We start from the raw sequence: 16,909 nt of genomic DNA, 5'->3' as shown, positions 1-16,909 counted from the left end.
GTTGCACTGCTAAAGTATGTACATTGGCCAGCATTCACTAGATATGCCTGTGATGATAAAAGGAGGCTTTTGACACCTTGTACTGCAGGGCAAGTGGCTACTCAGGCCCACAGTGAAAGACGTGCATTTACAAATCACCATATAGGAGGAATGGTTATGAGAGCAGTCGGACGAGTTCATAGAGAAGAGAAGCCCATTTTATGCTCATGTATTATGATAGTTTTGCAAACCAAAAATCTCTGTAGGAGTCAGCATGGAAAAAAATAAAAATAAGAAATGTATCCAGTGAAATAGCTTACTCCGTTCATGCACAAGTACCAGAAGCAAGTACATCGTGGCGCCCAGTTTGTAACTGTATTTAAGATTTCCTAGCCTCTAGAACTCAGCACACTGTTTTAATGGGGAGAAGTAATCACACATGAAAATATCTTCAGATGGGTCCCAAGTTAATATTACAGGACTGTTACTGTTCACAATATATATAAATGGAGACTACTGGAAGTTCCTGTATAAATCACCATCATTTGTGAACAACCTCATGGAAATCCCAATGCCAGAAAATTGTAGGAAATATAGGAATATCTGCAGATGAACAACACTTGATGCAAGGACTTTCATGGAGATGCTCATTAAATTTCAGTGCAAATGCTACAAGAGAGGCATTGTGCACCACTGTGTGGTCTATGTTAAAATATCAGTAGCATACATGCAAAGAAGAGTCAAGGAATGTGTTACTTCTGTCTATATAACATACTTTGAAAAATGACCATGATAGTAAAACTGGAGAAATCTGAGCTCATATGGAGGCTTTCTGACAGATGTTCTTGCTGTATACCATCTGCAACTGGAGCACGAAAAATGAGAGGGGTGAAGGGGGGGCATAGGGGGGGATGAGCGATACACCGAGAGTTCTTTACCACACACCGGGTGGTTTTCTTAGCATATATGTAACTGAACATGTAAAAGTCATATGATACTTTGGAAACAAACTGTTGTACAAAGACAGCACCAGTGATAGTCACAAACTTGTTTAATTTTCATACCTTTTCTTCCTGATGTCATGGGATAATATTTTGCTGCAACTTACTTCATGCAGAAAGAATATATTTGCAACATAGGGGAACAATTCTCATATGTGGTTTAAATTCACAAAACTCATGTTGGATGCTAAAAAAATTTCAGGATTCTTGGACTGAGGTTAGAGTGCGTCTACTCATTTCTGACATTTGTAACAGTATGAAATTACACAAAAGAAACAGTAGCATCCAATAACTGAACGCAAGTCAGTGGCTTTATGTTGTGACTAAATCTTTAGCTAGTGCACAAATAACTCAGCAGCACTCTATGACATGTATTTCCAAAAACTTTGAGAAGAGCTGAAGAGTATTAATGACTAATCACAAAGTTTTCAAATCCAAACTGAAGGCTCATCTATTGGCACGATAAATTCCTTACAGGAATTTTTATGGGGATGCAAGTCGATAAATCAACTGAATTTAAGTACTTTAAATCCACCTCAGTGTATTTCCAATTCAACTAAAATGCGCTTTGAAGTTTCAAAACTGTGTGTGTGTGAAGATGATAAAGGTTTGTTTACCTCTCCAGGCATCACCATTTGGGTTTTTCTCAGTTTTCCAAATCATCCCAGGCAAATGTCAGGATGGTTTCCACTAATAGGAAACAAGCATCACCTTCTCTTATTCATCATTTATTTTTAATGTTTGTAAAACAAATCAAATATTTATGTTGTATGGTTATTATGTAACAATTATATTATTATTAATTTTGTTTCTGTTGTTTTAATGCCAAAATTTCTTACTCCAATGTTTATTATTTTGATATTTTTATCTTTAAGTAAATTTTGTATATGTTATGACAGTTTGACCTTAAAAAATTGAAATGGAGGTATAACTGAATAAAAACTGGATAAAACAATATAAAAAACTTCCACGTGCATCATAACTCTTGCACAAACACTGATTTATTTGCAACAACAACAACAACAACAACAACAACAACATAATGATAATGAAATAAATACTAAATTTAAGATATGGACAAGCCAAAAGTAATGACAGTCAATTACATTGCCTTTTTCCGAAGTCAGCAGTGGCATACTTTCACAAAATTTCTGTGTGTTCTTGAATTCAGTTTCCTCTTCAACAACTGAAGGGAGTGGTTTCCTTGGCACAACTTCATGAATTACTAAAGAATTACAACCATCCTCATTTTCAAGATCTCTCGTCTGATATGACACAGCACTAATAACTTTAGTTTTATTACTTCCATATTTCGCTGACTCAGGAAATAATTTCTTCTGGTAAAAAGAAAAACAGACATTCATCATGAAAAGGAAATTAAAAACACAGAAATATAAGGAAAAGATAGATGCTACTCACCATAAAGAAGACAAGCTGAGTTGCAACAAGCACAACGAAACGACACTTGCACATTACCTTTCGGCCCAAGTATTATTCAGAAAAGGAAAAAAAACACAAACACAAACACACACACACACACACACACACGCGCGCGACAGCAAGGTATGGGTGAGTTCAGCAGAATGTTGCTTCACAGGGTGGTCTAGTTTGCTCTCTGCCGCAATTTGGCAGTGAGCATTCATCCTGGTGGACAGCTGGTTGACAGTCATGCCAATATAAAAAGCTGTGCAATGTGTGCAGCAGAGGTGGTATATGATGTGACTGCTTTTATAGGTGGCCCAGGATCTGATGGGTTATGATAAGCCTGTGACAGGAGGCCAGGCCACCTGTGAAAACAGCCATGTCATATACCAGCTCTGCTGCACTCATTGCACAGCTTTTTTATATTGGTATGAATGCCAGCCACCAGTCCATCAGGGTGAACAGCCACTGCCAAAGTGTGGGCAAGAGCAAAGTAGAAAACCACCCTGTGCCACAACATAAAGCTGAACGTAACACACAAGATTTCAATGGCTGCTTCACCACGAGCCATCTGTATCCTCCCCTCTACTACATGCTTTTCGGAACTGTGCATATGGGAGTTATTCTGACAATACATTTTCCACTTCTGAAATTATCCTGGCCTCAACCTATGGTAACCTACTGTCCCCAAACTCTGCACCCAACAGCTTCCAACCCCCCCTCCCCATCCTATCACAACCTCCCTATTCTTATCTGTTCACACTCTTTGTGTGCAGCCCTCTGCCAGTGCACCCACCCATCTTTCTCCTTCCCCACTCTTCTCCTTTTTGCTCTCCCCATCCCATCCCCCCCCCCCACCACCACCACCCTCATCCCTGCCCCAAATTCTCCTGACGCTGCACCTGTTGCCAGTCTAGTTCCTGTATGCTCTAGCAATCTTTCTTTTCCTTATACTGCTAAGGATTGTTGGAAAATCATCCCTGATAATGTAAGTTTTTTACTGTTCCAGGATCCCATTACTCACTAAAAATTTCTCTTTCAATATTAATATTTGATAGTAAGAGCTGACATTATGTTACAACTGACTACTAGTTTCAGTTCTGAACAACCATCTTCATGATAACGTACCACTTGTGGTAAAGATCATGCCTACGTATACTGCAGGCTAGAAAGCCATTGCCTGACAGTGTACTTCAGAACTATGTACTTCTGGCAATTTTTGATTGGCACTGTCAAGTGCACACATCAGTTTGTGTTCTGATGACTGCAACTGGAGACAAACAAGCTTGACGGACTTAACATTTTTAATATTAACTAGTTGCAATTTGTAATGAAGATCTGTAAATTTTTTTCTCAGGTACACATCTTACTTAGCATAGTATGTTTCCATATATTTCACATTTATCATGTCCACATGTTTTTAAAGTAGTCTAGTGCCTTTACTTTTAATGAAAAAACATGTTTCTTTTGTCCCCGTAAGTTCAGAAGTGCACATTCTAACAACTTTCTTGGAATAACCAACGGTCTATTGAAATTTGTTTCAGTAAGCATGGCATGTTTTCATTATTTGCATTAGCCTATTCCATAATGTCTTAAACCTTTTTATTGTTCACACTGAGCTGACAGGTCTTCTCCATTTATTAACAGAGTTCTGTGATATACTACCAGATGATGGTGTTTCAGCCTACAGTGTTCATAGAAAAAACCATTGCCATAAGTGCTATGGTTAACATTCATTACTTTCAAATAACGTATGTTGGTGGAGATTGTTGAAGTCAGTTTAAGCTCAAGCAATTTTTTTGGTTTCTTGCTCCTTTTTAGATCTGTAGATGGTTGCTCAGCAAACAGTAACTAGTAATCCATTGTAATATAGTCTTCAGATCAAGACAATTAAAAGATTTTATATTAGAAAAAAAAAAAAGATTTAGAAATAAACATTTGAGACTAGTTTCTCACTATTGAAGTAAAGGATGTTACAGAGGAAAATGAGAGTAATAATTCATAAACTTACTTGGTTGGTTTGTGGGATTGAAGGGTCCAGACTAATAGGGCCATAGATCCCTTTTTCCATGAACTTGAAACACCCACAAAAAATTAGAACAAACAATGGAGGGGACACGACTGGACCGGGAGGGGGGGGGGGGGGGACACACACGACGGGACCGGGGGGGGACACACACACACGACGGGACCGGGGGACACACACACACACACACACACACACACACACACACACACACACACACACACACACACACGACGGGACCGGGACACACACACACACACACACACACGACGGGACCGGGGGACACACACACACACACACACACACACACACACACACACACACACGGACACACACGACGGGACCGGGGGGGGGACACACACACACACACACACGGACACACACGACGGGACCGGGGGGGGGGACACACACGACGGGACCGGGGGGGGGGACACACACGACGGGACCGGGGGGGGGACACACACGACGGGACCGGGGGGGGGGGGGACACACACGACGGGACCGGGGGGGGGGACACACACGACGGGACCGGGGGGGGTGGGGACACGACGGGACCGGGGGGGGTGGGGACACGACGGGACCGGGGGGGGGTGGGGACACGACAGGACCGGGGGGGTGGGGACACGACAGGACCGGGGGGGTGGGGACACGACAGGACCGGGGGGGTGGGGACACGACATGACCGGGGGGGTGGGGACACGACAGGACCGGGGGGGGTGGGGACACGACAGGACCGGGGGGGGTGGGGACACGACAGGACCGGGGGGGGTGGGGACACGACAGGACCGGGGGGGGTGGGGACACGACAGGACCGGGGGGGGTGGGGACACGACAGGACCGGGGGGGGTGGGGACACGACAGGACCGGGGGGGGTGGGGACACGACAGGACCGGGGGGGGTGGGGACACGACAGGACCGGGGGGGGTGGGGACACGACAGGACCGGGGGGGGGGTGGGGACACGACAGGACCGGGGGGGGGGTGGGGACACGACAGGACCGGGGGGGGGGTGGGGACACGACAGGACCGGGGGGGGTGGGGACACGACAGGACCGGGGGGGTGGGGACACGACAGGACCGGGGGGGTGGGGACACGACAGGACGGGGGGGGGGGACACGACAGGACCGGGGGGGGGGACACGACAGGACCGGGGGGGGGACACGACAGGACCGGGGGGGGGACACGACAGGACCGGGGGGGGGACACGACAGGACCGGGGGGGGACACGACAGGACCGGGGGGGGGACACGACAGGACCGGGGGGGGGGACACGACAGGACCGGGGGGGGGACACGACAGGACCGGGGGGGGGACACGACAGGACCGGGGGGGGGACACGATAGGACCGGGGGGGGGGACACGACAGGACCGGGGGGGGACACGACAGGACCGGGGGGGGACACGACAGGACCGGGGGGGGACACGACAGGACCGGGGGGGGGACACGACAGGACCGGGGGGGGACACGACAGGACCGGGGGGGGACACGACAGGACCGGGGGGGGGGACACGACAGGACCGGGGGGGGGGACACGACAGGACCGGGGGGGGGGACACGACAGGACCGGGGGGGGTGGGACACGACAGGACCGGGGGGGTGGGACACGACAGGACCGGGGGGGTGGGACACGACAGGACCGGGGGGGTGGGACACGACAGCAGGACCGGGGGGGGGGGACACGACAGCAGGACCGGGGGGGGGGGGACACGACAGCAGGACCGGGGGGGGGGGACACGACAGGACCGGGGGGGACAAGAAAGACATAGACAGAGACCAGAAAAAAGGAATTAAAATCACACCGCATGTGACAGTGGTCGGTCGACCATAGAAACAAATAAGGAAAAGCCAACCACCAAGAAACGCACTAAAAACCCCAGTCTAAAATTGTAGGCCAAAGGCCAGTCTCCGCGGTGGTCTCGCGGTTCTAGGTGCGCAGTCCGGAACCGTGCAACTGCTATGGTCGCAGGTTCGAATCCTGCCTCGGGCATGGATGTGTGTGATGTCCTTAGGTTAGTTAGGTTTAAGTAGTTCTACGTTCTAGGGGACTGTTGACCACAGCAGTTGAGTCCCATAGTGCTCAGAGCCATTTGAACATTTGAAAGGCCAGTATCAACACAAAAAAAAAAGACAAACTTTTAGATCAAGCGATAAAAACCCCCTGCACAAATAATGCTCAAAACTAAATCTGCTATTGCAACGTCATCAGTCATCTGATAAAAGTGCAGGAAACGTATCAGGCAGCACAAACGTCTGCCTGAGCAGAGTTAAAAGCGGGCAGTCCAACAACATGTGGATCACTGTCAAAGCTGACCCACAGCAACATGAAGGTGGGTTCTCGCGGCACAATAAATAGCTGTGTGTTATCCAGGTGTGGCCAATGCGCAACCGGCAGAGGACAACAGAATCCTTGCGAGAGACCCGCAAGGAGGAGCGCCACACACTGGTAGCCTCATTGATGGCCCGACGTTTGTTGGGTGAAGGAAGGGTGCGCCATTCTTCATCCCAGGTGTGAAGGACCTTCTGCCGCAAAACTGACCCGAGGTCACTCTCTGAAAGGGCAAGGCTGGTGCACCAACAGCCTGTTTGGCCAGCGTATCAACACGTTCATTTCCCGGGATGCTGACATGACCAGGGGTCCAAACAAAGGCCACAGGGTGGCCACAATGGCCAAGAGTATGGAGGGACTCCTGGATAGCCATCACCAATGAGAGCGAGGTGAACACTGGTCGACAGCTCCTAAACCGCTCAGGGAGTCACTACAGATAATGAAGGACTCACCTGAGCAGGAGCAGATATACTCTAGGGCGCGAGAGATGGCGACCAGCTCGGCAGTGAAAACACGGCAGCCATCCGGGAATGAGTGTTGTTGATAAAGATCCCCTAGAGTAAGAGTATAACCGACACGATTGGCAACCATTGAACCGTCACTATAGACGTCAGAGCCTTGAAACGCGGCAAAGATTGAAAGAAAGCGGCAGCAGAGTGCCTCAGGAGGGACTGAGTCCTTCGGGCCCTGTGCCAAATCGAGCTGAAGGCATGCGTGGGGCACACACCACGGGGGTATATGGAGAGAGGCTGGAAAACAGGTGGAAGAGGGAAAACCTCAAGCCCAGAGAGAAATGCTCTGACATGAACCGCGATCATACACCCTGAAGGGGCCGCCGTTCCGGAAGATAGACGACCGACTGAGGGAACAGGAGATGATAATTGGGATGCCCTGTGGTGACTGAGTGAACCACCGCATCAATGGCGTCATTGGAAAGAGGCTCAATAGTGGCAATGGAGGTGAACAAGTCCCAGTCAGCCTTATTCATAGCCCATCTGCAGGGACGCCCAGAAGAGTGACACCGAAGCAGTGACAGAAAGATCCGAAAGTGGTCACGACCGCACAAGTCGTCATGCACACTCCATTGGACAGATGGTAATAGGCTAGGGCTGCAAATCGAAAGGTCGATGGCTGAGTACATGCCATGCGCCACACTGAAATGTGTGAAGGCACCATTATTTAAAACAGAAAGGTCAAGCTGCGCCAATACTTGCTCAATGATGCTGCCTCAGCCTGCTGCCACTAATCCACCCCACAGACGATTATGGGCGTCGAAGTCGCCCAGTAACAGAAAAGGTGGCGGCAATTGGGCTATCAGTGCAGCCAGGACATGCTGCAGGACATCACCATCCGGTGGAAGATACAGACTGTTGACAGTAACAGCCTGTGGTGTCCACACCCGATCAGCGACAGCCTCTAAAGGTGTTTGTAGTGAAGGGAGGACATAGATGAAGACGCCACCAGAGACCCTTTCGTAAGCTGCCCAGTTTCTATAATAACCCCAATAGCCACGGAGGGCAGGGGTGCGAATTGCTGGAAACCAAGTTTCTTGAAGAGCAATGCAGAGGAAAGGGTGAAGGATAAGAAGTTGTCGGAGCTCAGCAAGATGGTGGAAAAAACGTTGCAGTTCCACTGGAGGATGACGTTGTCCATGGCCAAGAAAGGTGTGAAGGGACCAAAGAGGCAGATTACGCTGCTGGGTTACCTGCTGCCACAGACTGGGTACCTGTGTGAGTGACATCCATTGTGTCTCAGAATCCGGCGAGATCTAGGTCCTCAGCAGACGCCAGAATCTCTGCCTCGCCCTCAGATGCAGAGCTTGTAGGTTGTGGTGGGGTGGGTGCCACCGCAAGTTCCTTCGTCTTAGAGGTCTTCTTCTTGGACTTTTCTCGTTGCTCCTTGGGTTTCACTGGCTGGGACGGCTTCACCGATTCAGTTTTCAGGACGGAGGAGGATTGCGAAGCCTTACGAACAGTTGCTTGTGGGCACTTCACTTATGCCACTGCCGGGCGTCATCCTTCCCACTTGTGGACACCTGGGAAGGGAGGGACCCAAGGGACCCCTTGTGAGCGAGATGAGCCGAAGAAGTTGGATGTTTCTCCGGCTTAGAAGTAGGGAAGGATGTCCCCGATGGATGGGTGGGCGTGGGGTGGGGTAGGGTGTGGGTCTTGCTCCTGAGGTAGGTGGTGCAGGAGCAACAGGGTAGGTGGTGGCCCCCCATGGGCAAGGGGGAATGTGGAGTTGTACGGCTCGGTGAGCCGACAGGAATTTGCTGAAATGATGGGGCTATCATGGTTGTCATAGCGGCGGCACATGAGGAAGTCATACGCACAGGATGGAGTCGTTCATATTTCCTCTTAGCCTCGGTATAGGTCAGTTGCTCCAGGGTCTTATATTCCATGATTTTCCGCTCTTTCTGTAAGATACTGCAGTCTGGCGAGCAAGGTGAATGATGCTTTCCGCAGTTGACAAAGATCGGAGGCAGGGCACATTGACTATTGGGATGTGATGGGTGTCCACAAACTCGACATGTGAGGCTGGAAGTACAGCGGGAAGACATATGGCTGAACTTCCAGTACTTGAAGTACCGCATTTGGGGAGGGATATAGGGCTTGACATCACACCGGTAGACCATCACCTTCACTTTCTCCGGTAATGTACCACCCTCGAAGGCCAAGATGAAGGCACCGGTAGCAATCTGATTATCCTTTGGACCCCGATGAATGCGCCGGATGAAATGAACACCTCAACACTCTAAATTGGCGCGCAGCTCGTCATCAGACTGCAAAAGAAGGTCCCTATGGAAAATAATACCCTGGACCATATTTAAACGCTTATGGGGTGTGATGATAACTGAAACATCCCCCAACTTGTCGCAAGCAAGTAACTTTCGTGACTGGGCAGAGGATGCCATTTTTATCAATACTGACCCAGAGCTCATTTTGGACAAGCCCTCCACCTCCTCAAACTTGTCCACTAAATTATCTACGAAGAATTGGTGCTTTGCCGACATGAAAGACTCCCCATCAGCTCTCGTACAAACTAGGAACCATTGCGAATAAGTGTCACTGCCATCCTGAGCCTTACGCTCCTCCCATGGTGTGGCCAGGGAGGGGGATGATTTGTGATCATATTTCTGAGCATTTAATTGAGCCCGAGAATGCTTGGAGACTGCTGGCGGCCGATCACCGGCAAGAGATGATGTACTACGCTTCATCGCATGTCATCCACCCTGATGCCACTGACTCCGACCACGGACACTCCCCACGGGTGCCACCCAACCGCAGCAAAAAACACCTGGCAGGATGGCCATTACCAGGAGTCCCGATGCCCTTTGGCATTCGTGGGGAGTTAATGGCGCAGACATCCGCAGAGTGATCCCTGTGTTGTCAGGGGGCTACAACCAACAGGGTACATGGCGGCCCCACCACAACAGACTGGCTACCATGCTGGATATTAGGTGCAAGGAAGTCCATGGTCATCGTCTCCATAAAAAGCAACACTGCACAGTGCATGGTGGAAATCGCACCCAGGAATGTATCCTCACCAAAGAGATGGAGGAAGAGTGGGGCAGCAATGCGAGAAAGCTGGCTAAAGGTCTCAATGCACAATGGACATAATGCACCATGTAAGGCGTCCTTTCCCAACTGGCTCGCTCTTCGGAAGAATTTGGAAATATTGAGCTCAAACCCGAGAGCGGACCATCACATATAGGCCGAAATGTTTGAGACTCCTTTTAGTCACCTCTTACATCAGGCAGGAATACCATGGGCCTATTCTAACCCCTGAACCCGCAGGGGGACATAAATTTAAGGTTTTGATCATGAATATAAACGCTTTACAAATATAAATGGGTAGCATTTATTAAATTTTCCTAGTATCTCAATTACCAGATATACATTTTAGCACAAATATGCACTGTAAAAGTCTTCACCCCTTCCTTTGATCATTTCTCCAGTAGCATATGATGCCTGACAGATAGCAAAGCAAATTTTAAATCTAATGTGTAATTATTTCTTCTAGACAACACCTCCTATTTCACAGAAAAATATTTAACTAAATACTGTTACCGTGTATAGTATAGGAGAACATATATGCTTACAGTGTCCATAAATCTATGTTTTACTGGTAATGTAAGTAGTGACAGATTAATATATAGAGATTTTTAATAAATTTAATATATTGTGACACGTAATATTCTGTAAATGAGCAGCATGGAGAGTTTCTCACAAATCATGTATACACAGCTTGTAAACTGGCTAGTTTCACATAATTTTGATAGAAATCATGCAAATGATTAATGGAACATTTAACTAATAAACCAACTACACTGATGGGAAAAAATTGTAAAACCAAAAAATTATTCATGCGGAGTGTTGAAATTACAGCAATGAATTTGTCTATGTAACATATTTAAGTGATTAACATAGCAAGGTAGCAGTTTTATGTAAGCACAAGATAAGTCACTTCAGATGTGAATGCTGGTACAGTGATAACTGGTTTAACTGCCAGAATGTTGAATGAAAGTGTGCAAACGCACACACATTGCAATGTACAGGAACCAAATGTCAGTTTGTGGGATGGATTTCCACAGCCGTGGCACTTGGTCGGGTCAATACAGGTACAGTTAGTGCTGTTTGTGGATGACGCTGGATTTGATGCCCGATGGTGCCCCATATGTGCTCAACTGGGGACAGCTCTTGTGATCGAGCCTGCCAAGGCAACATGTCACCACATTGTAGTATGTGGGCGAGTGTTAGCCGGTTAGAAAACACCCCCTGGAATGATGTTCATGAATGGCAGCACAGTAGGTCAAAACACCAGACTGATGTACAAATTTGCAGTCAGGGTGCACAGGATAACCATGAAAGCATTCCTGCTGTCATACGAAATCACACCCCAGACCCTAACTCCAGATTTAGGTCCAATGTGTCTAGCACATGAACAGACTGGTTGCAGGCCCTCAGCTGCCTCATTCTAAACAACACACGACCATCACTTGCACCAAAGCACAACCAGCTTTCATCAGAAAACACAACAGATCTCCACCCAGCCCTTCAACGAGTTCTCACTTGACACTGTTGAAGTCACTAACGGCGGTGGTTTGGAGTCAGTGGAATGCATGCTACAGGGCATCTGTCTCGGAGCTGTCCTTAAAGTAACCAATTTGTAACAATTTGTTGTGTCACTGTGGTGCCAACTCCTGCTCAAATTGCTCCTGTAGATGCAGTATGAAGCACCAGAGCCATATACTGAACACAATAGTCTTCCCTTTGGTAGTGCCACATTGGTCTGGAGCCCGGTCTCCTTGCTACCATACATTCATGTGGCAACTGCTGCCATCAATTGTGTTCAGTGGCTACATTTCTGCCAAGTGTTTCTGCACAATCGCATAAGGAACATCCAGCTTCTCAAAGCCTTATTACATGACCTCATTCAAACTCTGAGGTGTTGATAATGGTGTCTGTCATCTTAAGGCATTCTTGACTAACGTCAATTCACTACGTCCAATCCCAAATGTAACTAATGCTCACAACCGGTTCAGCATGTATTCAAAATAAATCTGATTTGACACACCACTCTTATGCGACTGATGTGAAATTTGAAAAGATGATATCTTTCAGAAGTAGAAACATGCCTACCAACTTTTGTCTATGTCCTACAGCTCTTTCTTGGTGTTTCAATTTTTTTTTTTTTTTTTGTCAGTGTGTCTAAACATCCATGCCTCCAATGCCAATTAGCCATCCTGAGAACTAAGGACTAATGCAGCTGAACTAATAGCATGTTATTGTTGATATTAAATGCAAGAAGCAGCAGTTAGGTAAAGAAATATTTATCAGACATGCACACATGTGGGTAAGCCTAATACAACTGGAGTGTTAGGGTGCTGGAGAAGTCATATAATTACTATTTTGCCTCCTCATCCATATCAATAATTTGTTTACCTTTATTTCACGGATTATTTATACACTAATGGACATAAAAAGAGTGAGAATCCAGAAGGAGAAAAACAAATCAAATGAAACTTCACAGGTTGAGTGTGTAAGTGATGTTATTTCAGTGGTTACAATATTGAGTAAAATTTACAAAGAACTTGGCAGTACGAGCCCACCTCCAGTATGAAGTTGCACCGTCTCTGGCCTATATGCATCTACGTCTACATACGTACACTGCAAGCTACTTTATGATGTATGGGGTGCCTGTACTACTACTACTACTACTACTACTACTACTACTACTAGTAGTAGTAGTAGTAGTAGTAGTAGTAATTTCCTTTTGTGCTCTACTCACGAACAGAGCGAGGGGGAAAACCATTGTCTATGTGCCTCCGTACGTGTCCTAATTTTTCTTAAGTTATCTTTATGGTCCTTACGCGAAATGTACACTGGCGGCAGCATCAAATGCTTGTTCTCTAAATTTTCTCAATAGCGTTCCTCAAAAAGAGTGTCACCTTCCCATTTGAGTTCCTGAAGCATCTCCTTAATACTTACATTTGTTCAGACCTACCAGTAACAAATCTAGCAACTTGCCTCTGAACTGCTTTGGTGTCTTCCCTCAAACTGACCTGGTGCAAATCACAAACTCTTTAGCAGTACTCCAATACTGAAGAGTGGTTTGCACTAGTGTGCTCTATATGGTCCCCTTTACAGATAAACCACAGTTTCATAACATTCTCTGAATAAACCAAAGTCAAACATTCACCTTCTGACTACAATCTATACATGCTTGTTTCATTTTGTATCGCTTTGCAGCGTTACACCTAGATATTTAATAAAGGTGACATTGTCAAGTACCATACTATTAATGCTGTTTGCTTTTCTTACTCATCTGCATTAACTTAGATTTTTCTACATTTAGAGCTAGCTTCCATTCGTCAAACTAACTAGGAATTTTGTCTAAGTCATCTTGTATCCTCCTGAAGTCACTGATGATAAAACCATCCTGTACACCATAGAATCATTAGCAAACAGCACCAGATTGTTGCTCACCCTGCCTGCCAGATCATTTATGCATGCAGAAAATAAAACTAGTTGGTTGATTGGTTGGTTTGGGGGAGGGGACCAAACAGCGAGGTCATTGGTCCCATCAGATAAAGGAAGGATGGGGAAGGAAGTCAGCCATGCCCTTTCAAAGGAACCATCCTGGCATTTGTCTGAAGTGATTTACGGAAAGCAGAGAAAACTTAAATCAGGATGGCCGGACGGGGGTTTAAGTCATTGTCCTCCTAAATGTGAGTTCAGTGTGCTAACTGTTGTGCCACCTTGGTTGCTGGGGAAATGCATTGAAAAGTACTTTGCAGGACTGGCTGACTGTACCTCCTGCAATGAATCCATAGACGACCCACTCCATACCCCAACTAATACTGTACTATCTGTTTATTTCCACACTACTGACCATAGACTTCCTCTGAAGTAAAAACATCCAGCAATTAACTTGATTTCACCTGGAACTGTTAAACCTGACAAGTTAACTTCACCATCACATACAAATTTGACATCAAGGTAGACAAATTTTTGTTGGTTGGTTGGTTTAAAAGGGGCGGGGAGGGACCAAACTGCTAGGTCATCGGTCCCTCGTTCTGATTAAAATAATTGCACAACGGTGGGTGTAAAATAACCTGAGACATACAAAACCAGCTGGAAGAAAGGAGTAAACCACAAGAATGACAGAAGGGCAACAAACACTAAAATGGACAAAATCGGACAAGAAAACCATAGGGCCACACAAGAAACATGTAGAAGAGATCAAAACAAGAGAGCAGATTACCATGGCTGGCTGACCATGAGAATAAAAAGAAGCCATCCACTCTGCAAATGATAAAACCCACTCTCACAAGTAAAACATAAAACTAACACTGCTGTTGAGGCATTGTCACCCAACACAAAAGGTAGGGTGCTGGGAAAGTTAAAAGCCTGCCACAGAGCAGCTAAAAGTGGGCAGTCCAGCAACACATGGACGACCATCATTTGTGAGCCACAGCGACACCGAGATGGGTCTTCACAACAGAGGAGATAACCATGCATTATCCACGTGTGGCCAATGTGAAGCCGGTAGAGGACAAATAATTCCCTGTGAGAGGACCCTATGGAAGACTTCCACACATTCTTAGTCTCCTTAATGACACGCAGTTTGTTGTGCGTACTGTTATGCCATTCCGTTTCCCAAAGCCAAAAAACCGTGCAGCGTGAGACGGAACGCCGGTCAGTTTTGGAGATGCCCATCTCCAGAAGTGGTTTTCACATAGCTTGTTTCGCCAGCCTGTCAGAAAGTTTATTGCCAGGGACTCTGATATGTTCTGGGGTCCACACAAACACCACTGAATGTCTGGACCGTTCCAGGGCAGAGATGGACTCCTGGATGTTCACTACCAAAGGATGGCAAGGGTAGTACTGGTCGATAGCTTGTAAGCTGCTCAGGGAGTCGAAACAGAGAAGAAATGACTCACCAGAACAGGAACAAATGTACTGAAGTGCACGAGATATGGCCACAAGCTCTGCAGTGAATACACTGCAGCCAGCAGGCAAGGAGTGCTGTTCAATACGTCCTCCATGAACATATGCAAAACCTATGTGACCATCAGCCATTGAGCCATCAGTGTAAACCTCTTCATGGCCCTGGTACATGTTGAGAATCGAGAGGAAGTAACAGTGAAGAGCCACAGGGTTAACAGAGTCCTTAGGGCCATGCAAAATGTCCAGAAGAATCTGCGGCCTAGGTGTACACCATGGAGGTGAACGTGAATGGACCTCGCGGAGAGGTGGTAACGGGAAGGACCACAGTTCAGACAGAAGGAAGCAGACGTGAACTGCAATCATAAACCATGACCTGGGCCACCAATGCGCGAGATAAACCGCCATGGGAGGGAAAAGGAGACAGTAATTTGGATGCGCAGGAGAAATACGAACATGTGTAACATAACTGGCGAGCAGTTGTGTATGCCTAACTTTCAATGGAGGGACTCTGGTTTTCACCAGGACACTAGTCACTGGACTCCGTCTAAAAACTCCTGTCGCTAGGTGAACACCACAGTGGTGCACTGGGTAGAGTAAATGCAATGCTGAGGTCGCTGTTGAACCCTAAACCAGACTCCCATAGTCAAGGCGGGATTGAACAAGGGCTCTGTACAGCTGCAGCAGCATAGAGCGGTCTGCAGCACAGTTGGTGTTGCTCAGGCAGTGGAGGGCATTGAGGTGTTGCCAGCACTTACGCTTAAGCTGATGAAGGTGAGGTAGCCAAGTCAATCGGGTAGCGAAAACCAGTCCTAAAAATTGATATGTCTCCAATACAGTGAGTGGATCATCATAAAGGCAAAGTTCTGGCTCTGGACCAACAGTGTGATGCCTACAGAAATACATGACATATGACTTCCCGGCTGAAAACTGGAAGCCATGGGCTAGAGCCCATGACTGCGCCTTGTGAATGGCTCCTTGTACGCACCGCTCAGCAACACCAGTACTGGAGTAGTAGTATGAAATGCAGAAGTCGTACGCATACAGAGAAGGTCAGACCGACGGCCCTACAGCTGTTGCTAAACTGTTGATAGCCGCTAAAAATAGAGATATACTCAATACGGAGCCTTGCGGAACGCCATTCTCCTGAATATGGGGGGGAACTATGGGAGGCAATGACGTGGACATGGAAAGTACGGAGCGACAGGAAGTTTTGGATAAAAATCGGGAGCAGGTCCCGGAGACCACATTCACACAATGTGGCAAGGATATGATTTTGCCAGGTTCAGGTGGCAGACTCGAGGGACACAAGATTATCAGTGGTACAGCGACCCCGATGGAAGCCGCCCTGACAGGGAGCCAGTAGGCCATGTGACTTCAGGACCCAACCGCTGACACACCATACATTCCAGCAGCTTGCAGAGAAAGTTGGTGAGGCTATCCACATCAAGCAGGTTTTGACCAGGTTTGAACACTGGAATGATGTTGCTCTCCTGCCACTGTGATGGGGAGACACCATCACACCAGATCCGGTTGCAGATGACAAGGAGATGTCTCTTGGAGTCAGACGAGACAATATTTTTATCAACTGCAATGAACAGTCCCCATCTCATGGAAAATAATCTGTTTTTCCAGTATGCAGGGTGGTCCTAAACTATAGGCCAAAAATATAAAGGCAGGTAGAGGGGACACAAATAAGCAGAT

General features: G+C 47.1%; 1 protein-coding gene across 2 annotated transcripts in view; it reads right to left on the bottom strand.

Moving 5' to 3' along the window:
- The window catches only part of LOC126248557 (uncharacterized), a 309,747-nt gene that overhangs the window by 56,671 nt on the left and 236,167 nt on the right, over positions 1-16,909 (bottom strand). For both annotated transcript variants that reach the window (XM_049949644.1, XM_049949645.1), the window contains one exon: positions 2,087-2,317. In XM_049949644.1, the coding sequence (XP_049805601.1) occupies positions 2,087-2,317 (231 nt within the window). The remainder of the gene's footprint in view (positions 1-2,086; positions 2,318-16,909) is intronic.

The sequence above is a fragment of the Schistocerca nitens genome, chromosome 3 (assembly GCF_023898315.1).
Source record: "Schistocerca nitens isolate TAMUIC-IGC-003100 chromosome 3, iqSchNite1.1, whole genome shotgun sequence".
Taxonomy (NCBI): domain Eukaryota; kingdom Metazoa; phylum Arthropoda; class Insecta; order Orthoptera; family Acrididae; genus Schistocerca; species Schistocerca nitens.
The sequence above is the reverse complement of the archived record's forward strand: the minus strand, read 5'-3'. Positions and strand labels throughout refer to the sequence as shown.